At 48.1% G+C, this 25,668-nt stretch overlaps 1 protein-coding gene across 2 annotated transcripts in view; it reads right to left on the bottom strand.

The window, feature by feature from the left end:
* TACC2 (transforming, acidic coiled-coil containing protein 2) overlaps positions 1–25,668 on the bottom strand; it is an 81,218-nt gene that overhangs the window by 39,165 nt on the left and 16,385 nt on the right. For both annotated transcript variants that reach the window (XM_006831420.1, XM_006831421.1), the window contains exons 2-3: positions 6,597–6,733; positions 8–1,319 (exon numbers count right to left, since the gene is read on the bottom strand). In XM_006831420.1, the coding sequence (XP_006831483.1) occupies positions 8–1,319; positions 6,597–6,733 (1,449 nt within the window). The remainder of the gene's footprint in view (positions 1–7; positions 1,320–6,596; positions 6,734–25,668) is intronic.

Below are 25,668 nucleotides of genomic sequence, written 5' to 3'. Positions count from 1 at the left end.
AACTTACGTCTTGAGGGGCGTCTTCTTTTTCTTGGCGGGCTTGTTGAGCCCATCCCCTTCCACTCCATTGGCGTCCATGGCACTGGCCGGGATCTCAAAGGAGGCTGGGGACTTAGAAGGTGAGCTAGGGGTCTTAGAGGATGTCTTAAAGGGATCAGTGGACTCGTCACAGGTGTTGGGGTCAAAGCTGTAGGATTGTTGGGGCAGTTTGGGAGATTCCTGCATTTTTGAAGTGGAAGAAAAAGGGTTAAAGTTGGGGTCATCCCACTTGTCAATATCAAAGGTGTAGGTACCTTTTGCAATGGGGATGTCATTGGGCTCAGCAGGGGACCTGGTAGGTGAGGCAGGAGTGTTGCTGAGTTTCTCAGGTGTTTTTTTCATCTTTGGCCTCCTTAGGGGCATTTTGGCAACTGGCTTTTTGCCTATCTTTTTGATAGGAGGGGGAGTTCCCTGCTCGTTGTCCCAACCACCCTTGTCCTCCGAATAGTCAAACTCCAACCTCACAGGGAGCCCTGTGGCTGGGGAGTCTTCCTGTCCCCCACTGTCTGATGGGGTCACCTCCACAGCCTCGGGGGCTGCAGCAGAAGACAATGCTTTCCTTCCAACCGGGGGTGAGTTCTGGACTCTGCCGCCTCCCAAAGCTTGGGGGACGGCCCCCTCAGCACTTTCTGAGTCCAGGGGGCAGGCAGCTTGGGGCACAGCAGCAGTTTCTAGGGGACTCTCCTCCGCTAAGGCTGTCCCAGAATCTTCCACCTTGGCTGGCTCCGTGTTTGTCTCGGATGCGGGATCCTCTTCGCGGGGGATGAGACTCTCTTCGGCTGGTTCCTGTTGTGTCTCCCTCACTGGGGGGGTTTCTGTGGGTTTCTTAGTGGTCTGTTTCTTTTTTAGGGAAGGCAGCCTCGGTTTTTTAGTTCGTTTAAGGGTACTAGAAGCACTGTTTGAGCCTGAACCGTGTGCATCGGTGGTGAGTGCTGTAGCCTCGGGACTGCCCAAGCAGGAAGCACCATCAAAGTCACCCGCCTGCAGGCTGAGCGAGCGGGATAAGGTGGACTTACAGACTGGGACAGAGTCTGTGGACTTTCTCCGCCCATTCACTTTGCATTCCTGATCCTTGGGGTCTGAGCAGCGGGGTTCCGGGGTCTGGAAATTGTCCACCAGCTCAATGTTGTCAAAGTCTAGGTTGTATGTGCCGCTGCTGGCGATGGGCTTGTCTTCATCAAAGACGGCGGAGATGGAGTGTGATGGGGGGCGGAAAGGGTGTCCTTCCACTGGGTCACTGCTAGGGCCATCAGGGACGGGGACAGTCTCAGCGTCGCATCCTGAGGAAACAGAGACAAAGGCAGTCACTAAGACCCAGGACACTGAGAGCATTTCTCATCCCCAACCAGACCACGACCCTCCAGAGAAGAAACTGACCACCCAGACCCCATGGCAACCCACCCACCACCAGACACGCTGCTTTGGTACCAAGCCTGCACAGACTGACCCTCACTCCCCTCACCCGTAAAATGGGGTGATGAGGTCTGTGTAAGGAAAAGTTTGGAGAGTTCAGTCATTTTACAAACCTTGGCCACAAGTACCAGGTGCTAGGATTTAGCACTTAACAAAACACAAGGGATTCTGACCCTCCTGGAAGTTACATTCTTCAGGGGAGGACAGCCAAGAAGCAAAGAAGTCAAATGTTGATACCGTCACACAGCGAGAAGTGCTTCCGAGGAAAAGGACAGTGGGCAAAGTCTCCAAGGAAGAGACGTTTGAGCGAAGATGGGAGTGGGGATGAAGGCGTGAGCCAGGAAAGTATTGAAGGAAGGTGGGGGTGAGGGAGGGGGAGAAGCATCAAGAGTTGCAAGTGCAAAGATCCTGAGGCAGGAGGCTGCCTGGCATTTTCCAGGAGCAGCAAAGTGGCCAGTGAGGCTGGAGCGAAGGGGAGAGCAGGAGAGGAAGACAGAGAAAACAACAGCAGAAAAGGCCCGACCCAAGAAAGTCCTCAGTAAATACTAGGTGCTGTGACCAAGGTCCAGGAGCTCCAGTGGTACAGCGGGTTGACCATCGGGATGCTAATGAAAAGGTGGGTGACTAGAACCCACCAAGTGCTTTGCGGAAGAAAGATGAGACAATCTGATTCCATAAATATTTACAACCATAGAAACAATATGAAGCAGGTGTGCTCTGTCTTTGAGGACCACGGTGAGTTGGCAGCAGGGAGACCATGCAAGGGGTTGTTAACCAAAAGGCTGGCAGTTCAAACACACCCAATGGCTCCCAAGAAGAAATCCTTGAAGAACTGCTCCCTTTAAAGATAGTGGCCAACAATCTCCTCTGTAACACATGGGGTTGCCAGACAGCACAAGCTACTCACTGGCGAAGGCTTTGGTTTTCTTGGGTTTACTCTCATCAGCAAACTTGTTCTTAAGGACTCCGATATCGAGTCATAGAGGGAAGTGGAGTCCCCCAGGGCAGCCGAAACAGGAGGGCTGGAGATGTCCAGCTGGCCAGCTTCCTGTGTTTCTCATCCCTGCGTCTGCTCCAGCCATCACCTGTCTGCCATGTTTTTGCTCTTGCCTGTCTATTCTTGCTTACAGCAATCTTAGAGGACAGAGCAGAACTGCCCCACAGGGTTTCCCAGGGGCCTCATCTTGCTCCTGTGGAGCGGTTGGTGAGTTCAAACAGCTTACCTTTTGGTTCACAGCGCAGTGCTTAATCACTGTACCATTAAAGTGCCTAATGGAACTTACACTCTTCACTGATCTGAAATTCATGTGTAGCTGGGCTCTCTGTGTTTACCCAGTAACCATGCTGGGAAGGACTGAGGGGGAGGGGGTTAGAACGCCTATCGGTGACACATACTTGGGAGTACACCCTTCTTTTATCCTGAGTCCTGCATTCTTTCAGTTTTAGGACCTACAAGACAAGTTACAGCGGTTGCCTTCTCTGCCTTTGGTTTTCTGGCAACATGATTTCTCTGACATCTTTGAGTGCCCAGCACAGCAGTGCACCCAGAAATTCAGGAGAGAAGTCAGCTGGTATAAGCAGAGCCCAAAGTAGTTAGGCCATGGCCAGGGGTGAAGGGTGGTCTCTGGGGAGCAGTGGGGTCGGGAGGTCATAGAGCATCATCTGAGCAACATTTGGAAAAGCATGCTGGGAAATAAGGGTCAGCCTTCTTGGCTGGTGGAGGCTTTGGGGCTGGGTGTCGGGGAGGGAGAGGCAGACAGAGGAGGTTTTTATGTTGCAATTAATCATTGTTTATCTGAAACTCACACCTAACTGGGTGCCGTGTAGTTTTTTTAAATTGTGACAGAAATCTAGATGATAAGACATTTCAACATTTTTCCACATGTACATGGGGTGGCAAACTGTGTGCCATTCCCCTAGGTTTTTGTCATTTGCTCAGTCATCACCCCTATTCCTGTCCCAATAAACCAGTTTGGGAAATTCTCAGTTAAACCCAAACTGGCTCCTTAATGCAGAATTTCACAGAGCAATTCACATTCACTAGTGCAGGATAAGCACTGGACTGCTCACAGCAAGGTTGGCGGTTCAAACCCACCAACCAGTTCTCAGAAACTCTATACGGGGTCGTTATGAGTCAGAACCTACTTGACGGCACTTAACATTAACAACAATATATATAATGTATGTTGTTGTTAAGTGCTGTTGAGTCGATTTTGACTTATAGCGACCCCGTATTGGGTTTCCAAGGAGCAGCTGGTGGGTTTGAACTGCCAAGTTTGATGTTCACAGTCCAGTGCTGATCCTACAGAGCCACACCAGATACTCATACAATACAATACAATACAATATAATACATATATAGTACCTGTGGTGTGGAGCCATAAGATAAGCACTGGACCTTAAGGTCGGTTTGAACCGCAAGGTCAGTGGTTCAAGCTCACCAGCCACTCCTCAGAAACCCTATAGAGGATCACTGTGAATCAGGATCAACTCAAAGGCACTTAACAACTAAGCAGGAATCCAGATGTCCTGGTGGCGCAGTGGTTAAGCCCTTGGCTGCTAACCCAGAGGTTGGTGATTTGAAGTCCCCAGCTTCCGTGTGGGAGGAAGACGTGGTGGTCTGCTTCCTTGGAGGCCTTAAGGAGTCGTGAGACTGCCCTGTAGGGTCATTGTTGGGATCGACTTGAGGGCAAGGGGAGTGTGGGCTTCCTGATGGCAACTGTTGTGCTGTGTTTGTCTAACTTTGCTCACCAAGCCTGCCTGCCTCCTGGTAGATTGGTGGAGACCCCCAGATGAAGAACTGTTGATCTGGGAGGCTGCAAAACCAGGAGACTCCAAGCCACTTGAGTTGCGGCGTCTTCTCATTTCTGTTTGCTTCCCCCTCAACCGGTCACTCCTACTTGTGCAGGTTCAACAAATGCCTCTTAGTTGAGAACAAATTTCAGAAGCCAGCCATGGTTTCAAACCTTTGCCTCTTTTTTCCTCCCTGATCCCACCCCGCTCTGACTTGGAGCACGCATCCCACCAGACGGGGCAGTTCTCTCAAACACTATGTCCTTCCCCACTAAGCTCGCCACTGTCTCCAAACACCCCTGACTTCTTTTCTCCTTCTTTCTAAGACTTTCTCCAGGACCCCACACCATTGAGCACCCCACTTTCCTGGTAGCAGGGGCCTCGTGTTCCTACCCTATAATTGCTTCCTGGACTTAAGGTATGGAGGGCCCAAGGGACCAGTGACACTGAGGAGGACCCACAGGGGGGCTGGCAAGATAAAGAGGAAGCATCCTGCCCCCTAGCTCCTTCACTTCTGAGAAAGGTCTCACCTAACCGTGGCTGCTCTCGGACACCCCTCACGTGTCAGCTCTCCCTGATAATCAGCAGAACGTCAGTGTAACCATCTGCTCCTCATTTTCCCCAGAACAAGCTCCCTGCCTGTGTAATGCAGCTTTCCTGTTTAGAACTGACATGTCCTAATTAAATCATCATGGATCAGAAAACTCAATCTGAGGCGGGGTTTCTGAATCTTCAGCACTGTTGACATTTTGAGGTAGTTGGTTCTTTGTTGCAGGGGGCTGTCCTGCCCATTAGATGTTAGTAGCATCCCTGCTCTCAACTAGCCCCCCCCCCAGGTGGGACAACCACTCATGTTCAAGCCAAACCAAATGCCCTGTTGTCGAGTTGGTTCTACCCAGTTTCCAGAGAGCAGCTGGTGAGTTTGAACCACCCGTCTTGTGGCTCAAACTGACCTTACGGTCGAGTGCTTATCCGACGGCATCATGCCAGGACAAGTGGGGGCTAGCATGGGGCAATTCAGGGGTATTGGAATCCTGGTTATGATGGGACACATTGGCAGACCCCAGATCATCTAACGGTCGGAAATCCCTTTCTGGTGACAAGGCCTGGCCTTTCCTGGTACCTGTGGCTCATGTGACACACACGGTTAGCAGCCCGACTAACAGAGCTCATGAGTGTGTGTGTGGCCGCCTCATCCTTTGACGTGCTATTCAACCCCAGGAGGGTAACTTGGTCCTTCTGAGCCTCAGTGGTACCTCCCTAAAATGGACATTCTTGCTGGGCTGAAGTTGGGTGCTATGTACAAGTATCTACCCCAGGCACAAAGGTGGCCCCCAACTCCTGCACATGCCCCTGTGACACCACGCTGTCTCTGTCCCTGACCGGTCTGTGAAAGGCCCTCACCTTCGGGTTCATATGTGAGTTCTAATAACACAGTCACTGTAACGACAGCCAGGTATTCCAATCATAGAGCCAAGGAAGGCCAGAACCGAGGGACCTTGGAGTCCAGTAAGTCAGCCTCTTGGTTTTAGGGGTAAGACAATCAGGCTTCTATAAGGTGAATCCTGTCCTTCCCAACACCCCACCAGCATCTTGCCATCCCCACATCCCTCACACTGAGATGGCTCACAGCATGACAGATTGTTCTGTAAAATGTTAGGATTCCTGGAGGAAAAACCACATCTGTAGCTACAGCCAAGGTCTTTATTGCTTCCACGGTTCTCTGGGCACTTTCAGCTAGGGTCAGTGCCGTGCAGAAGCAAGCAACAGCCCTTCATCCCTCTCCTTCCTTCCCTCGGTCCTCAGCATGGGCCTTCCCTGACCTCCCACTCATGCCAATCTACAGAATGGGCCAGGGAGTGGCTTCTGGAACAATGACAGCTTGTCACGCAGATCTTTGCAGTGCCCAGACCGGGGGCTTTAAGCAGACACAGTTCCAATCTGATTGTGTAAGCTTCCACGCATTCATGCTCACTGTATTTTCAAAGAAGTGTTATGTCGCTGCTCAGATGCCGACCCATGTACTGCAAGGTTCCCAAAGACTGTGGCTTAGCGGTAATTAACTTCTCCAGGCCCTTCCCTGAAAGGTAGGTATTGTCACCCAGAAAGAGGTGTGTGTGTGTGCGCAAGAACAGAGGCTGTGCTGTGCTTTGCTGAAGAGGACGGCAGTCAGATGGTACAAAGCCAAAATCAAAAGCAATCAGACGTGGCAAGCACTCCCAGAAGTGGGCAGGGTATCCATGAGACTGGACTGTCCTTTCCAGGTATGTCCCAGAAGACCCCTGGATTCTTCCTGGGCTCACAGCCATGCGGCTGCACCACTCCCAGGGAGCTCCTGACCCCCGTGTTACCTGGTTCTTCCACAGGTGGCGGGGCGCTGACCTCCGGTTCAGGGATGACTTCAGGGGGAGGGGGAGGTGGGGCCGGGGGAGCTTTGACAGGGGTGGTCGATTCTGGGGTCTCGAATGCTTCTTCCGAATCAGAACTCCTGATGGAGAGAAACGGAGACAGCCAAGGTTAGAAAGGGGTAGACACCTGTTTGCTCAGAAGAACCACCTGCCTATCCTGCTGGGCATGGTGCAGTCTCCGACCCCTGACCGATGTTCAGTCAGACAGTTCCGGGACGGACTCGGGGAAGGTCACTGTATAGCATGAGTCACAAGAGTGAATCTCAACATCGCCAGTTTTGATGGTGCCCAAATGATACTGCCTTTAAACTCAGCTCTCCTTGGAATGCACGGCTCCCCTTCGTGGCCAATACAAGGCCATGTGGTAAACTTTGGCATAAGCTATTGGGTCATCGTCGCAGTCATACAGACAGGAGGGCATTCAGGAGTTCCAAGGACCACTTCGATGCTGCAGGCCCAACTTGCTTCCCTCCCAGTCCACAGCACAAACTCGCCCTCGGGCCTGGCCTTCCTGTATAGCACCTGCCAACACTAGTTACCACTGATGCCGTGTCATGTTGATTTCCTTTCTCCTTTTCTCTACTCAAAGTTCCTGCTCACCCCAGCAAGCCGGAGCCTGTTGAGGGAATGACAGCTAATGATGGACAAACACACTTGTTGTTAAGTGCCATCGAGTCAGTTCTGACCCATAACACCCTGTATAGAGTTTCCGAGAAGCAGCTGGTGAGCTTGAACCACCAACGCTGCAGTTCAAACAACCTTGCAGTCCAGCACATTAACCCACAACAAACACACTAGCCAGCCCCAAAATGTATTGGTCATGGAATCAAACAGCCCATGGAGCCCAGCAGTGCCGGGATGGTCTCTTGGTTGGTTTGAGGTAAAACTTGCTTTCAAGGAATTGGACCAAACCCCACTGAGGCAGCTCTACCCAGCACCAAGGGAAGGCCACTGGGCCAAATGAAACCAAGCCCAGAGCCGACGGCAAGCCAGCCTTCTCTATCGCTTGCTTTAGCTGGTGACACCGTTTTGAGCCAGAAGGAATGTGTTTGCTGAACATGTCCTGCTTCCCCACCCAGGGTTCCCCTAATCTGCTCCTGTTACTAAGGTCCACAGTCCTGAGTCAGACCCATCTCTGATGCTGCCTTTGGGGCCTGGCCACCTAGTTCCCATCTCAATAGTTGAACAGGGTGAGGACTGCAGAGTACAAATGGTCCCAGCAGGGAAATGACATGATGGAGCAGGGAGGAGTACCATCACTGAGCCCCAAAGTCCCACGGTGCAGAAAGCTTAGCTCCCATCAAGGCTCAAAGTTGGGGGGTTCCCTCAGCAGAGGTCACCATCTTCTAAAGACCATCAGCAGGTCCCCAGAGAATCAACCCAATACCTCCCGGCCAGCCGGAACCCCCAAACCAAGTCATCTGATGAATTTCCTTCCTGAAAATCTACATGATGCTTCTACAACTTAAAGATGCTTCTACAACTTAAAGACCCTCCTCCACAAAAACCAGGGCCCCTGTGAACAGACACAGGGACCCCACGGGAAGAACAGATACATCAGAGCTGCTTCTAAAGCTTGTGCACGAATACATTTCATAAGCAAATTCCTAATTCATGCCCAAACGGCAGGGGAGATCGTCCTTTTACAAACACACATTAATAGGAATGCACTTGCTTTTGTCTACGGGGAGAATTTAAGATCCCCACTTTGACAACAACATATGGCGGAACCTGAAGTTTTTGAAGAATCTGTTTGCCGGCGTGAAAAACACAACTGAAGATCGAGGGTTTTAATGAGCTGGTGAACCCTGGGTGCCTCACCCCAGCCCTGACCCCATATGCATCGGGACACACATAGTCAACTTGCCTCTTTCCAGTGCTGTGTTGAAGGACTAGGAGACCAGAGTCCCTGCTGCTGGTCACGGCTGTCCACACCCACCGCGCCCACTCCACCGGGGACCACATCTGCCAAGAGCTGAAAGCCATCTCTGCTGGAAGTGCAGCCTCTGTCCCCAAATTCCCACCCAGACTTCCTTGCTGGTGTCTCTGGGATCTAAGTCTCTTTAGATGTCACACGTGGTCAGCATCACGGGACCACGGTGCTGTGAGGTTCTCTGACAGCGTCCCGGGATTCTGAGGCTACCGGCTCCAGAAGAGAGGTGGGCGGAAAGACTGCAAGTTCTTCAGTGGCCTCCTGCTTCCCTGGACACTGGTGATGACTGGCTTTGGAGCACAAAGGACCTCTGCTTTGTCCCAACAGCATAAGCAGGCGACAGGGAGGGCCGGATGCACTTGGATCCTAGCTGCTGAATTCCAATGAGGTCTCTGGGGCTGCAGCTGCCCAGCCAGGACACCTGCTCAGAAGGGACCACCATTCTCTGCCACCCGAGTGCAGAGAGGAAGTGTGTGGGGAGGGGGAGGCATAGCAAGCCCCTTTGTGGTGTGGCCCCTGTTTACTATAAACTATTTCTGGGTCAAAACACCAAGGGCCACCGTAGACTGTCATCATGGTCTCTGCTTCCGGCCGGCCTGTCTTGTTTTCAGATTTCCGAACCCTCTCTCAGGAGCCGAGAGCAAGTTAATTAGAGGAGGCGGATGGCAGCTTTTTTAATTAGCTCTTTTTTCCCCTATTCAGTTTCCCTGGGGCTCAAAAACATTTCCAAGAGCCAGAATCTCAGCAGTCCACCCACAGAGAGTCTGTACATAAAAATAAAGCAGCATTTGGGAGTCTCAGTGCATAAAAGCAGTTTCCACTGGGGGTTCGATTGTTGTGTGTGTGTATGTGTTTTTTCCTACTAGAAGAAACTAAAATACAAGAAATTATTCCATGGAGGTTCCACATACTTTCAAAATGAAAGAAAATGAAATTAATGTAATGTGACACATACAAGGGGGCTTCAGAGAATTTGGGGACAAACTAAATGAAAAGATGACAGAATTTCTTTCCAAGAAATTTTTTGAAGCCCTCTCGTATATGCATCAGAAAGTGAATGTGCCAATACAATCTGCTAAAATGCCTTTAAATTATAGAAAATATATTTACCAGGAAGCACCATATAAGTAAATACGCAAATATAATCAAATGAGTGTTTCCACAGTACAAAGTGTTCGTAGTGTGCACGCACCAAATAGGGTGACCGTAACTCCCAGCGTGAATAGCAATGATAGCTAGCCATCATTGTCTTGTTCTCAGTGGCCACTGAATCAGCTCCTACCCATAGTCACCCCGAAACACTGCCTGGTCTGGAGACACCTGCATAATCACAGGTATGCCGATGGGGCCCATTGCTACAGTCACTGGATACTTTGAGGGCCCGCCAACCTGGAGGGCTCATTGCATCTTCCGGTACTCGTCAGAAATAGTTCTGTTGGGACCCACAGGGTTCTCTTTGGCTAATTGTTGGAACTAGATCATCAGGTTCTTTTCTTCTGAGTCAGTCTTGTAGTCTGAAAGCTCTGTTGAAACCTATCTACACGGGTGACCCTGCAGGTATTTGAAATATTGGTCACCTAGCTTTCAGCACAGAAGGACAAACTAAACTGATGGGGGAGGTGGGCACTGGGGGGCACAGACACCAAACTTACATGATAATGGTGGTGGTTATGTGCCGTGGGAGTCGGTTCCGACTCACAGCAACCTTGTACAGGGTTTCCGAGGCTGTACATCTTTACGGGAGCAGAACGCCTCATCTTTCTCCTGCAGAATAGCTGGTAGTTTCGAACTGCTGACTTGCGGTTTGCAGCCCAGTTTGTAACCACTATGCTATCAGAGTTCCTTGAGAATGTTGTTGTTGTTGTTGTTATGTGCCATCGAGTCGGTTCCGACCTATAGCGACCCTGTATAGGGTTTCCGAGGGTGTAAATCTTTACGGGAGTAGAAAGCCTCATCTTTCTCCCACGGACCATATTATATTCCAGGCTCCGTGTGAAGCAACCGTGCCTGTGGAGTTACAAACAACAACTGTTTTATTATTATATTTTAAATTTTTAGCTGTTTGTCACATGGTTGTGGCATATTCATGAATTAGGCAGACAAGGCAAGAGGGTTACAGAACCACACAAAATCGGATTTATCTATGTATCCATCCGCACGGGTAATCTTGTGGGTGGCGTCCAGGGCCATTCAGTGAGGTTGGCAGGTGCCGTGTCAACAGACCACGTGAGCCACAGAAACCCGAACCTGCCAGGTTCCCCAAGTGTGTGCTAGTACTGTTTCAAAGGAAATCCAGAGAAATTTTGTAGATCATTTTGAGTCCCACAGAGCTTTTGAAAACCTCTATTCCACCCAATGATGAAATCAGTCCCTTCAGAGATGCGACCTTGTGTTCAAAGAGAAAACGTCACAGAAAATGGGTAAGACATAAAGCTTTAGGGCTTGTCTCCACGGATGTTTGACCTGGTTTAAATATCTTCATGTTTTACTCCTTTGAATTGTAACAACAGAATAGTTTAAGATCATAATTGTTGTCAAGTTCTGACTCATAGCAACTCTGTATAGGGTTTCCAAGGCTGTAAATCTTTGCAGGAGGAGAAAGTCTCATCTTTCTCCCATGGTGCAGCTGGTGGACTTGAACTGCCAACCTTGTTGTTTGCAGTCCAGTGCTCATCCTACAGAGCCACAGTTCTCTCTGTGTGTATGAATCGAATAAAGGAGATCTGGTGATTCTGTGCGTTAGGTACTAAGCTACTAAATACAGGGTCAACAATTCAAACCCACCAGCTGCTCTGAGGGAGAACAATGAGGCTGTTTGCTCCCATAAAGACTTAGTCTCTGAAACGCTCTGGAGCAGTTTTACTGTGCCCTTGTAGGGTTACTGTGAGTCTGAATTGACTCGATGGCACTGGGGTCATGAATGTAATGCAATGTACCATAATATAAGCACATACATACATGAGTACTGGTGTGATGCTGTGGGATAAGGCACTAGACTGCAGGATCAGTTTGAAGCAGAAGGCCGGTGGTTCAAACTAACCAAGTGCTCCTTGGAAATCCTATACAGGGTTACTATGAGTCCGAACCAACTTGACAGCATTTAACAACAACAATATGTGTGAACACACCTACAACATGTATATCTTTTAATAAAAAGGTCCTAAAACTATAGTGTCCAGGCAATTATTACACAGCCACATTCTGCTCTACTTTTAAAAACCATCATTCAAAGTATGATTTACCACCCTAGTCATACATTTCCAAATGAAATTCAGAGACCACAGAACCTTCCAACTTTGAAGCTGGAAGAAAATTTAGAGATCGGATCATATTCTAACGCATTTACCTCACTTTTTAACCAAGTGAGGAAACTAAGCTGAGATCGCTAACACAGCTCAAACTCCGCTCCACAGAGCCGGGCCTACCTCCAGGAAGCAGCCTCCAAAATGAGAGTCACTGTTCTAAAGACAATAGCCACCCCTCCAGTGCAACCCCTCAAAAGTAACCCTGCCCTGAAACATTTTTGAAAATCTAAAGTTACCTGTACTTAATGCTACCTGATTATCATGACAGTTCATTCCTAAACATTGGCCTAGGGGAAGGGAGACGTCGTGTAAGTATCTGTATTTCTAGATCAGTTCCTCAGGATGGCAGTTTAAATTGCCATCATGAAAGTGATCCTTGGGAAGGGGGGGGGGAGGTGCAGGTTCTTAGACACGCCCCCTCCGAATGCCCAGACACTGTGCAGGACTCAAGTCCTACCCTCCCCCCACCTCTGAGTCCCTGCAGTGGGGACCACTGAACTCCTCTCTTCCTCCCCCCTTGCCCAAGAAGATCAAGCCCAGGTTCAGACAACAGTTCTGACCAAATGCCCTGTGGTCCAGAAGGTCAGCTGACACCTCCCAGGCCAAAAGGCCATCTGTCGTCTCTGAAGAGAGAGACCTTCTAGAGACCAGACTGAGTGCACAGTAGACCCAGCCGCCTCATTTGTCTCTGCAACGCAACACTACGGGACTCCGTTTGATGAATTCGTGACTTGGGCTGAAACTGCTGGGTACTCACATGCTTAGCTGATGGATAACTTAGAGAATACTATGAACCAAAGAGGTTCCCACCTCAACACACACACTCCATGCATCACACACACACACACTCCACACCACATACACACATATAGCACTCACATATACACGTACCACATACAGACACCATATACAGCCCACATCACACAAACACACCACATACACATTATATAAACTCTTACCACACACACACCACTCATATACACACATGCTACATACACTCCTCACCACACATATACACACATACTACACGCATATACTATACAACACCACAGACATCACATACATCCCACATACATATATACATACCACATACACACCACACATACTCCATAACACATACCGATACATACCACTCATACACACATACAGCCCACATCACACACTATATACACACACCACACATATAGACACCACACACACCGTAATACACATATTCCATACCATACATCATACCATGCAGATACATACACACAAACACACCCCACACACTTTCCTCCTGCCTAAAAGAGCTTGACCAGACTGGTAATTTGTTCATTTTTGGGGGCTGGCAGAAAAGGGTCTTTTCACTTTAATTCGCCCACCTGGGCACAGACACGGAATTTGCTCTGTTACGTCCCCCCTTGATCCTGAGGTAGAAGGAGTGGATGAGCACAATACAACAGATGCTGGGACCATCAAAGCTGTCAGGTGACTGAAGAGCCGCGGTCAGGTGCTGCCTCCTGGGAACACAGAATAGCTCAGGCAAGCTGGGCTGCTAGACTTCTCTAGGCTGACACCCCATGTGTTTGAGTGAGATTGTCCAAGGAAAATCAAAGGCGACGACAGACGAGCTTCTTAGATCCGCCCAGAGGTCCAAGTTCCGAGGCAGCTCTCTTCAGATTCACTCACGCTGCATTGAGAGTTGTTAGCTGGGCTCAAGAGGATGACGACCACCATTGCGCTGGCTGCTTCTGGGTTAGACTGCGTGCCCTGGCCACACAATGATGTGGTGGAAAGGAAAGAGGTCCAACAGACCCGGTGACAGCCAGTTGTAAACTGAATGCAGTTACAAGAGACAGGAACCAACTCTGAATAACTGAAGCAAAAATGGAATTTCCTGAAAGGCTACCTGGCACAAGCAGGTTTCAGGACACGGGAATCCAGGGAGGGAGTGTCGAGTTGGCCCATCTTGGGTCACATGCCCATTTCTTAGCAAGAAGAGGATCGTTGTTAGGTGCCGTCAAGTTGGCGGTGACTCATGGCAACCCTATGCACAACAGAAGCAAACACTGCCCAGCTCTGAACCATCCTCACAACCTTGATCCAATCAAATCCATTGTTGCAGCTACTGCGTACTTGAGGGTCTTCCACCCTAGGAGGCTCATCTTCCAGCACTACGTGGACAATAATCTGTGTGATCCATACAGTTTTCATTGGCTCATGAGTCCAGGAGGCCCAGGAGGTTAAGTCTTACAATGAAGCTCCCAGAATGCTACTTGTCTTTTGCTTGGTGCTCCTTGTCATTGCAAATTTAAACATTTTCAAAACAGAGTGGAGGGTGCGGTGTGCCTATTTCTGGGGACACGCAGGGACATACCTACACGTACATGTCACACCAAGCATTCTGAAAACCTCCCTGACCCTGAAGTAGGTGGGTCAAGCCTCAGTATGCCCCTGACGGTCCCATATTTTCCAGGACACACATCTGTCCACGAAAGTCAGATCAACCCCGTGGGATACAGAGCATTTCAGTTTTGAAAGCAAATCACCAGGTTTTTCTGCCTAGTCTATCTCATCTGGAAGTTCTACAGAAACTTGTCCTCCAAGGTGACCTTGCTGGGACCAGTTCCAGCATCAATCACATGCTGTTCATACGACACACAGACAGACGGGGCTGGTGCTGTTGGTATTAAGTGTTGTCTGATTCAGAGCAACCCTATGTAGGGTTTCTGAGGAGTGGCTGGTGGGTTTGAACCACCAATCTTGGCAGCTAACAGTCCAGTGCTTATTCTATAGTGCTGTCGTTCAGTGCCATCAAGTCAGTTCCTACTCATAGCGACTCTATACAGGAACAGCTGGGTTTGAACCACGGACCTTGTAGTTGGCAGGTGGTGTGTAAATCCATAGTGCTGTGTTGTTGTTTAGTGCCATCAAGTCGGTTCTGACCCATAGTGACCTTGTATGTGGTTCAAACTGACTTTGTAGTCCAGCGCATTAACCCACAGCACCACACCAGGACGCCCATTGTGCTGTAGGGGACTCTAACAAACAATGTGCCAGTACCAAATGGACTAGGAGAGAGACAATCCCAAAAAGGAACACAAGAAATCCCACAAACCATGTGCACTGGGGAATCCCTCCCAGCTGTGTGCCCCCCACTCTCCGGCTGTGGAACCTTAGGCCAGTCACTTGACCTTTCACCCTCGGTGGTGATGCCCTGGCGTCCAAGTACCAGAGACTCTGGGAAATGTTTACTAGAAAGTCCACTACACCTACTATTTTATTTGGTCAGAACTCTGAGGAGATCCTGGAGGCTTCCACGAAACCAAGGAGCCTTGTTTCCTCAGACCTTCAGTAGACAGATGTGTGTCCTGGAAAACATGGGGGACCTCCGGTTCAGACGGAAGCTCGACCTCATCCTCCCTGCAAGGTACACACCCAAGCCACCCGCTTCAGGGACTGAGCTATTTTAAGAATAGCTCAGTGTGACATTAGCTTGCTGTGACATTGTACACATGTATGTCCATGTGTGCCCCAGAAAGAGGCATGCCTCACCCACTACTCCGTTTTGAAAATGGCTTACTTGCAACAACAAGAGGCTCCAAGTAAAAGACAAGTGGTGTTCTGGAAGCCGAGGCTTCATCGTTGGCGGTGCTGGGAGGACACAGACTTGACTCCCAGGGGCCTCTCAGGCTCTGGAGCCAACTGCTTTGTAGCTAAAACATGTTAGGCACTTCTGGCAAAGGGCCAGACCATGAATCAAGTCTCGGGAGAAAGAAGGGACTTAGGTTGCCCTTTGATTTCCTCCCCTTCTTCACTGATGTCCCTGAAATCTCATACTCTGTAGCTGAACTCGTCGCTGGAGCAACTTAAACTGGACTCTTCACATTCAAATTCATCAAAATCTAAAAAGGAGAGGTTTATTGGTATGCGTGCAAAACAATGTAACACACTGAATTTAGGAAGACATAAGGGAAAAGTTCTGACAAGGTATCATTCAAAATCCTTTCCTTTGTTCTAGAGACAACTGCAGCCACACCCCTAACTTAGGGTCCCTTCATGGTAAACACAGCCAGGCCCCGAAAACACAAAAACGTATCTGTTAAACCAAGTCACGCAACACAGAATTCGTATTAACATTCCTCCTACGTGTTGTTACACTCAGAAAAGTCCTACCCGTCATCTCCGAAGGCCAATTTATCCTTCTTTCATGTACTAGTCTAAAATGCGTTTGGCGTCTGGTTCCCAAACCCAAAACAAATGAGGTGATGTGAGAGATGGGACAGAGATTGCATCTGTAAAGACCAAATGTTGGCCGAGACAAGCAAACCACAAAAAAGGAGATAAAAACTCAGATCAGTATTGTTTAATCAACATGCTAGTGCTTCTCGGAGCATCTGGCAAGTGCCAGACCTTCCCATCACCTGGCCACTCAAGAGAGGGGTGGGCTTATCTATACAGTTAGGGGAGTTCCAAGTTAAGCGACAAGAAGGAAAAACAGCCACTAAGGCATGAAAATACAGCACCAGCTTATTCATGTGTACATAAACACCTATGCATATTTGTGTGTGTATATAGATAATGTATACAAATACACTTATGTAGAGGCAGAAATCTATGTGCATATAGGCAAACAAATATGTATTGTTCTTAGAATCAGAACAAGACATTTTTAAATGGGTGCCAGGCAAAACAAGGCTGCCCGAGTACCTGAGGACATAACCCAAATGGAGCATAGTCCAACCAAGCTGCTGGGAGTTCGGCGAGTTCTCCCAAATCCCACCAGGACACAGGGATGAGGCAGTGGTATATGATTAGCAGGGTTCAGTCCAGGGAGACTTGGTATAATGAGAGGAGCCATCAGACGTCTGAACAAAGCAGGGTGGTGTGACCAGCATGTGGCTGTCCGGCTCTATGCAGTCCAGAGGCAGACCCCTGGGGTCACTACCCCTCCAGGATCCATGCACAGGGAGCCCCCTAGCCATCGAGAAGTACCTGTCCTGATCCTGAAGCTTCTTTCTGATTTCAGGTGTGGTTTCCCAGGTGGGTACCAGGATGATGGAGCCATGAACACGCCATAGCCGCTGACCTAGCCTCTTACAGGCCAGTCAGATTCCTCAGAACTTTCCCTTCCATCCTCTCATGTGATCCCTACAACAAGTGAGGCATGTGGATATCACTGCACAACCATCTCAGCAAGTCTTTTCACCTATCATGTGCCAGGCACTTCCCTGGGCAGCTGAATCAGACAGGCAAGACCCCAAATGTCAACAGGCTTGTGTCTTCCAGGTTCAGAGCTAAGCTAAGGACTCGTGACTTCTGCCCTCGACCTATCCTGGGTGACTTTCTTTGCGCCCGAGACACTCTGTACTCAAGCTATAGATCTATTGTGCCTTGTTGGGAGGCCACTGCTTTCCAGAGCACCCTCATCTGGGACCCAATGCAGTCTGTGTACAGGAGGACTAACTGCCCACTGAAGGCATCTGGCCTGCCCAACCCAGATCTCCTCACATCTCCCTGCTCTTCCGGCCAGATCCTAGTCGGCTCCCTCCTTCACCCAGTAAGACCGTAGGTCAGAGATCCAGCACTGCAAGGGCTTGAGTTCTAGAGAAATATACAGAGTAAGTAACAGGGCAAAGGGCACTGTCATCTCACAGGATCAAGAGGAGCCAAGGGGACGGCTGACCTCAGGGTGGACACTTGGAGAGAGTAGATGGAAGAGTGAAGCCTTCAGAGACCCAGAACTTCACCCAGTTCAAACAGACTCACTTCCAGGGTGGATTTAGTTCTCGTCTGTTTCATTCTTCTAGAAATGACCCGCTTTCAGGGCGAAGGGACAGAACAAACACCTCCCATCAGGAAGATGACCGTGTGATCAGTGGGTCTCCATCAAGACTCCACACACGAAAACAAAATTAAGAATCTGGACTAGGAGGGGTGGCTAGTGTACCTTAATCAAAGTTTTAGTCTGAAATGTAGAAACTTTTGAACACTTACTTTCTACCAGAAAAGAAAATAAAGGTGTATGCCTTTTGTTCCTTTCCTTCTAACATCTTCATGGTAGAAAGGAAGGCATGGTTTGCCAACTGCCTCTTGACAGTACCAACGCAACCCTACTGACACAATGGTTAAACACTTGACTGTTAATCAAAAGATTGGTGGTTTGAACTTGGCAATGTGCTTAAAGGTTATAGCCTTGGAAGCCCTACTCTGTCACATGGGGGGACGTTAAGGGTCAAAACTTGACTCAGTGGCACGTGACTAACAAATACATTGTATGCCCAACCCCTTCACATCTGCTTTTCATGGTCTGCTTCAGGAAGATGTCACACCACCCTCTCATACATAGTGCAGCAAAGCCAACTCAGTTTTGACCGACTTTATTAAAAGTTCTAAACTGATAAATGGCTCGACTTTCGTAATGTGTGAATGAAACAATTCAGACACGCTGTAGAAGGAATTGGACTGCAAACCACAAGGTCAGTGATTCAAACCCACCAGCTAGTTGCTCCTCAGAAACCCTATCCAGGGTTGCTACGAATAAGAACCGCATCGGTAGCACTTAAACAACGACGTAGAAGAAAACAGCACGCTACTCATCAAATACGAAATTAACCATCAGACAGATCTGGTGAAATGCACCACCACTCGGGGCAGTTTCCTTAGCATCCTGGGCCTTGGTTTTCTCATTTGCACAGTGGGACTATTGTCATCCACCGGGTGGGCCAACTCCAGAGGACTGAGTTCGGATCTGTAAAGGTGCCTTGCATGAGGCCAGGATAATAGAAGGCATTTATTACCTCCTATCCTTAAAGTGTTAAAATCCTACAGCCAAAATGATTATAGCTGTCACCCAAACACATTAAGAGAGCATCTTCTTATTGTCTTTACAATCCCCTGCAGTTGGAGGGAAGCTGTGGCAATGATTCATTCATTCACAGAGTAATGAGAAAATAATGTGATTTTCTTGCTCTTGCCATACACCCAATCCTCCCTCCCCCATAAACACACTGCTAAAATGGCTGTGGATGAGGAATTGTAAAATTAAGCAGTAAATTCCACTTGAATGTTTACTGAATTAATTCATAGCCACTCAAAGAGAAATTGCCATTAGGAAACAGAGAAGAGCTGACCAATGGGTGCCAGGCTCTGAGATGCACATGGGTTTCTCTCTCATGGTCCTTGGAAGGGAAGGCTTCTCAAAGTGACGTCTGATGACTGACATGAAGATGGAAGTAGGAGTCCAACATCTCAGAGCTGGGGAAGAAGGTCCCAGGAGAGAGAATCACAGATCAATAACCCTGAGGTGGAAAAACCGAGGCACATTCGAGGGTAAGGGTACTCGAGAGAGCAAAGTGGGTGAGGATCAAAGAGGAAGATTACCATGAGGTTAAGAGGTGGGCAACTGCAAATAATGGGGTGGGGATGGGGGGAGCTGTGTGGACCCTGTGAGGAGCTTGAAAGCCACTGGAGGGTCTTACAGGCAGAAGGATGCAATTTGATCTGTGCTTTAAAAAGATCATTTTGAGGCAAGAAGTGACTGGCTTACAAGCTTTCAAGAAGGAACCTAGATCCAGAGGGCCTGGAGGAAGGCAGAATCTCCAGTGAGTAGTATTCAATCTGACTAGGCGGGGCTGATGCAATGAAATGCAGACGGGTCTCTTGTGATACAATAGTGAATAATTGTTATCAGGATTGATTATGAGGGTTGGAAATGTAAAGGTAGATGTTTTATAGCAAGGAGGGGAGTGATTAACTTTGCAGTCTAGGAGCGGAGGTCCCTAGGACCATCAATGGAGAAGAGCGGAGAGCAGGACCCTACCCAGAGAAGCAGTGATGCCTGAAATGGAGGCAGAGATGATGATGTAGATAGAGCGATGGAGCAGCTAGGGACTTTAGATCCAGAGAGGGAGAGCGACTGTGTGCTGAAGACCTGGGGGGTACAGGGGGCAGGATTACAGGGTATATACCCTTTGGTTAGTTGATAATGCATGGAGGGGATTGTAATGAGATGATATATGATAGAATGAATATAAAACTAATGTTCTCCCATGTAATGTTCACAATAAAACATTTAAGAAAAAAAAAGATCATTTTGAGAAGAGCAGGTAAGGGGCAGGAGCAGAAGCAAAGAGATTAGCAGATTTTCAAGTAGACACTGATCCTGGTGTGGCGCTGTAGAATAAACACTGGACTGCTAGCCATAAGGGTGTAGGTTCTAATTCACCAGCCACTTTTCAGAAATCCTATACAGAGTAGCTATGAGTCGGAATCAACTCGATGGCACATAATAACACTGATCCTCCCAGAAGAAAAAGGATGGAGCCTGGGGCTTGAACAGTAGTGACTGAGAAGTTGAGAGGTTGCTTCATTCTGGATGACCTCAGTTTGTTGGACTGTGGTAGCTTGCATGTTGCTATGAGTACCGGAAGCTGTGCCACCAGTATTTCAAATGCTAACTGGATCACCCACAGTTGACAAGTGTCAGCAGAACTTCCAGACTAAGACTAGGAAGAAAGGTCTGGCTATCTTCTGACAATCAACCAATGAAAACCATATGGATCCTAACTGAATAGTGTCCAATGTAGTGCTGGAAGAGGAGACCCCTCTATTGGAAGGCACTCAAAACACACGATGGCAGCAACAGTGGATTCAAGCAAGTTTAACAACTGTGAAGATGACACAGGACTAAACAATGTTTCATTCCATTGTACATGGGATAGCCACGAATTGGCACCAACTGTACGACAACTCAGTGACAACATGCTCTGTAAAATCATTACCCAGGAACGAGATGGTGCCCCCTATCACTGTCTACACCTCTGAAAGGGATCCCATTAGAAGTCCTGGGTAGAGTAAGAGAAAATGTGGAAGAAAACACAAAATTATTTTAAAAAAGAAGACCAGGCTTACTGGTCAGAAAGAGACTAGAGGAACCCAAGGCTATGGCCCTCGGTCTCCCTCCAGGTCTGGAATGGAACTCAGCCTCATGGCCCCATTTGAAGCCTGGTGGTTGTTGTTGTTACGTACCGTGGAGTCAGGTGGTAGAGAGGTCAGTATAGGGGGGGGGGGCGGGGGGAGGGGGACCGACAGTACCAGTAAGGTCCGCTCCCCATGGAATGGCCAATGTTCAAGATCAAAAGGGGCAACAATTCCCTAAGGACGAAGTTCAGGACTTTGGGAAGGAGGGTGGAATGGAAACAGGAAGCGCAGGGAGGAGGTGGGATAACTGTCGTTGCAGAGAGGAGATTGTAGTCCTTGAAGTGAAACAAAGTAGATGATTTGTTGAATGGAACACTGATGATCGTCATTCAAGTCACAATAAAGAGTTTAAAAAAAAAAAAAAAATCACTACTCAAGTAACATCTCAACGCCATCCAGTCAGTTCCAACTCACAGCGCCCCTATGAGACAGGGCAGAGCTGCCCCTGCTTCCAAAGCTACCATCTTTCTAGCAGCAAGCTGTCACATCCTTCTCCTGCAGAGCGGCAGGTGGGTTTGAACCGCTGACTTTTCAGTTAGCAGCTGAGCAGTTTCACTCCCTCACACACTGCCAGGGCTCCCAAACAAACCCCCAAATGTGGACCTTTCTCTGGCTTGCCCTCCTGGACCCTGGTCCAAGCCACCACCAGCACCTTCACTGGGATTACGGCAGAGACTGGGGGCTGATCTCCCGGCTTCTCCTCCACCCTCCTGAGGGAGCTTTTAAAAGTGTAAATCCGATCATGATACTCACTACCAATAACTGCTGAGTCAATTCCGACTCATAGTGACCCAATACCAGAGCAGAACCGCCCCACTGGGTTCCCAAGGCTGTCATCTTTACGGACATGGACAGACACATCTTTCTCCGGTGGGGCAGCTGGTGGGTTTGAAGTGTCAACCTTTCAATCAACAGCTGAGTGCAAGACCACGGGACCAACAGGGCTCCCACATAAGATCACCAAAAACATTGAAAAAGCAAATAGCAAAACGCAATGTGCCTGCCAACTGATAAATACAGAAATACGTAACCGAGTTTTATGTGTGTTTCTGCTTTCTTGTTGCTAGTGCCGTCGGGTCGGTTCCAAATCAGTGACTCCATATAGGGTTTCCAAGAAACAGCTAGCTGGTGCATTTGAATCTGCCAACCTTTCGGTTAGCAGTCCAGTGCTTTTCCTACAGCACCACACCAGGACTCTTGTGTTTCTGCTTAACAACACTTTATTTAATCCACATTGCTATGTCATTAGCATAGAACTCACAGAAAACAGCACTATAACTCACACCCAAATGAAGCTTACTAATGCACATATGTTCTCCGTAAGGCACATCACAGCCTTTCTGCTTTGAAGAACGCTACACAGGAGCTCTGGTAGCGTAGTGGTTATGAATCGGGCTGCGAACCTTAAGGTCAGCGGTTCGAAACTACCAGCTGCTCCGCGGGAGAAAGATGAGGCTTTCTACTCCCGTAAAGAATTACACCCTCGGAAACCCTATACAGGGTCGCTATGGGTCGGAACCGACTCGATGGCACATAACAACAACAACAACAACACAGACTTCAGCATGACTCTCGGGGACCATTTGAGACAGTGAAACCACCAGCAAAAAGCACACAAGTGTGAAACTTGGCCCTACACAGACCATGAAGGGGCACTTGTTGATGATGTGAGCGCTGAAGCGAGAAGGCAGAGTGCCAGCCACTCTATGCACGTCTTCGGGTGACCACCAAAGTCTCTACGCACTGGTTTTTGGATTACACAGAAATTGAGCAAGTGAATCTACAAATACTGATTTCTCGAATAATGGGAGCCAACTGTATGTCTAAGATTGAAGAGCCAAGATTCCAGTTTGTGCCTTTTAAAAGTTCAGCACTTACTTTTACGTGTATTATAGTTGATGAAGACCAGAGAAGAATCAATGCATTTGAATTAGGGTGTTGGAGAATATTACAAGTACCGTGGATTGCCAGAAGAACAAACCAATCTGTGTTGGAAGAAGTACAGCCAGAATGTGCCTTAGAGGTCAGGATGGCGAGACTTTGTCTCTCATACTTTGGACATATTATCTGGAGGGAGCTGTCCCTGGAGGAGGACATCACACTTAGTAAAGCAGAGGGTCAACGAAATAGAGGAACCCTCCCTCCCCCGCCCCAAGGAGATGGACTGATACAATGACAACAGCACTGTACTCAAATGTAACAACCATTGTGAGGGTGGTAAAGAACCAGGCAGTGTTTCGTTCAGTTGTGAACAGGATCGCTTTGAGTCAGAACCGACTCAATAGCACCTAACAACCACACACATACTCATTGCAAGTGAGAAACTTGTTTTACTTAACTCTAAAAGAATCTGAATGACCTCTCCTGTGGGTTGACTGAATTATAACAAAAAACATCAAAGCCATAATCCATGGTTTAAATTTGACAAGGTGTGGTTCAAACCCACCAACAGCTCCTCAGAAGCCCTAAGCAGAGTTGCTTAACCATCTTGACACTTGACAACAACAACATGGTGGTGGTAGTGGTGGTGTTCCATGCAGTCGGTTCCAACTCATAGCAACCCTGTGTAGGGTTTCTGAGGCTGTAAATCTTCACGGTAGCAGGAAGCCTCAACCTTCTTCGTAATTTCTGGTAGTTTGGAACTGCTCACTTTGAAGTTAGCAGCCTGACTCATAAACACTACATTACCTGAGCTCCGTATCAACAACGTAAGTAACATACTTTCCATCTGTGATGGAGTGAATTATTTAATGTGTCTCTTTGTAATCTTTGTAACTCCCAACAAGCAACTCTTTTCCTCAAGGATCTGGGTGAGAGGTGGGAGGAGATACTGACAAGATCATAAGTTTCAATTATGAATGATTGTTAACAGAGTTAAATGTGGTTGTAAAACCAGGGAACTCTTACATGGTATGAAGTAAACTGTTTCAGAAATAGGAGTGATGTTTCCATTACTATCAAAGCGGAAGAGCCACAATGTGTCCTTTGGATGCTGAGATCTCTACTCTTGGTCCTGCTGGACCCAGGGACACGAAGACATGACATTGTATGAGTAGCAGAGGAACAGCAGCAGCAGAACCAGAGCCCCAGACAGCAGTGGACATCCTGTCCCATGGAGCGAGTAAAGTCGAGTGACTGTGGGTAGGTGGCTTGCTTGCAGAGTGGGGTGCCTTCATGTACTTAATTCGGGGAGCTAGGTTTGCTGACCTACAGAGCTAGAATGGAGAGCCTTTGAGCTGAGGTTTATGGTGGAGTGGTATGCCCTGTGAGCAATTATCAGCAGCCCTTGAAAAGCTTTGTACCACTGCCCCAAAAGAGAGAGGTCTGTCTGTCTGTGGGCACAATTGAGGAGACGCTGTCCTGAGTGGACGAACTATGTCCTGAACATTTCTGACCCTGCAGTGGAACCTCTTAACTTCCTAATAAGCCCCACAGCTGTGACTATGGCATTGATTGGCCACTGCAATGAATTATGAAAAGCAGCTGAGTAGAGTTGGTTGGGGGAGGGGTGGGTGATGCTATGTTTCTGATCCATCACGTACAGCAAAGCCCCAATGATCCAATACAATTTCCCACATCAAACAAGTAAACAAAGCCCTACAGTCACAAGAGTAAGCGTTTTGTACCACAAATGAGTTACAATGGACTTTCAGAGGGGACCTTCTTACCAACAAACCACTCAATCTTATGACAGAAGAAACAGAAAAGATACATGCGTGGATCTAACAATAGTCAACCTGGCTACTCTTTCTAGTCTCCCTGTATTTAAGCTCTCTGACTTGCAAACACACTCCAGTCTTCTCTCTTATTTTTATGAGTAATTGTCCCAGGCCAGCTGGCCGCTTTTATTTGCTCAGTTCATTCAAGACTCAAGATTTTCTGTTATCTCCAAGTTTCTGCTATTTAAACCCATGCTTCTGGTTTCAGCTTGAATTTTAATATAAACTGATTTGTGACAGTTAACATGCTCACTGCTCACCATAAGGTTGGAATTTCAAGTCTTTCAAAAGGTTCCTCATAACAAAGGCCTGGTAATCTTTCACACAATCGGCCTCTGAAAACCACATGGAGGAGTCTATACGGACACACATGGGGTGGTCACCACGAGTAGGAATCTACTGCTTGGCAACTGGTTATTTATTTTTCTTTATCCACCATGGAGCATAATGATGGATAGAGTGAGAGGGACAAGAAAGGAAGAACCAAGGACTTCACCTAAGTTTTGGCTAAAGCAACTGGGTGGAGGGTCATACTAAGCTGAGCATATAGGCCCCCAGCATGGATGGAGAACTCAACACATTATGTTCAAAATTAAAAGGGAAAAGCTCCGACATCTGTACATCCTATTCCTCCAAAAACCGATGCCAGGGTGGCTTCCTTAGCTGCCTCAGGTGGTCAAGGACCAAGGAGAGTAATGACCAGCTCAGCCTCAAAATCCTTGATAGTAAACAGACAAATCATCATCCCACATCCTCTAAAGTAAACAGAATCTTAGAGCAAAGAAACCGTATGCTATCATCTTCCTCCCTTTGCTGCTCTAGAGACTACAGCCATGAAGCCCCCTTGGGGCATTTCTACTCTACCACGTGGGGAGCTATGAGTCAGAACTGACTCGACAGTGCCTAAGATTGTCAGCAACGTGCTACATTCATTATCTTATCATGAGTAAAAGAAATTGGAAATGGAAACACAGCATTTCTAACAAAGAATGTAAAAAATGAGCAGACACTTAACCTATGATAGTTAAGACTGTGTGCCAATTTGGCTGGGAGGGGATTCTCAGTGGTTTGGGAGCTAAGATGTAGTCATTCCCCAA

The sequence above is a fragment of the Chrysochloris asiatica genome, unplaced genomic scaffold, assembly GCF_000296735.1.
Source record: "Chrysochloris asiatica unplaced genomic scaffold, ChrAsi1.0 scaffold00003, whole genome shotgun sequence".
NCBI classification, from domain to species: Eukaryota; Metazoa; Chordata; class Mammalia; order Afrosoricida; family Chrysochloridae; genus Chrysochloris; species Chrysochloris asiatica.
The sequence above is the reverse complement of the archived record's forward strand: the minus strand, read 5'-3'. Positions and strand labels throughout refer to the sequence as shown.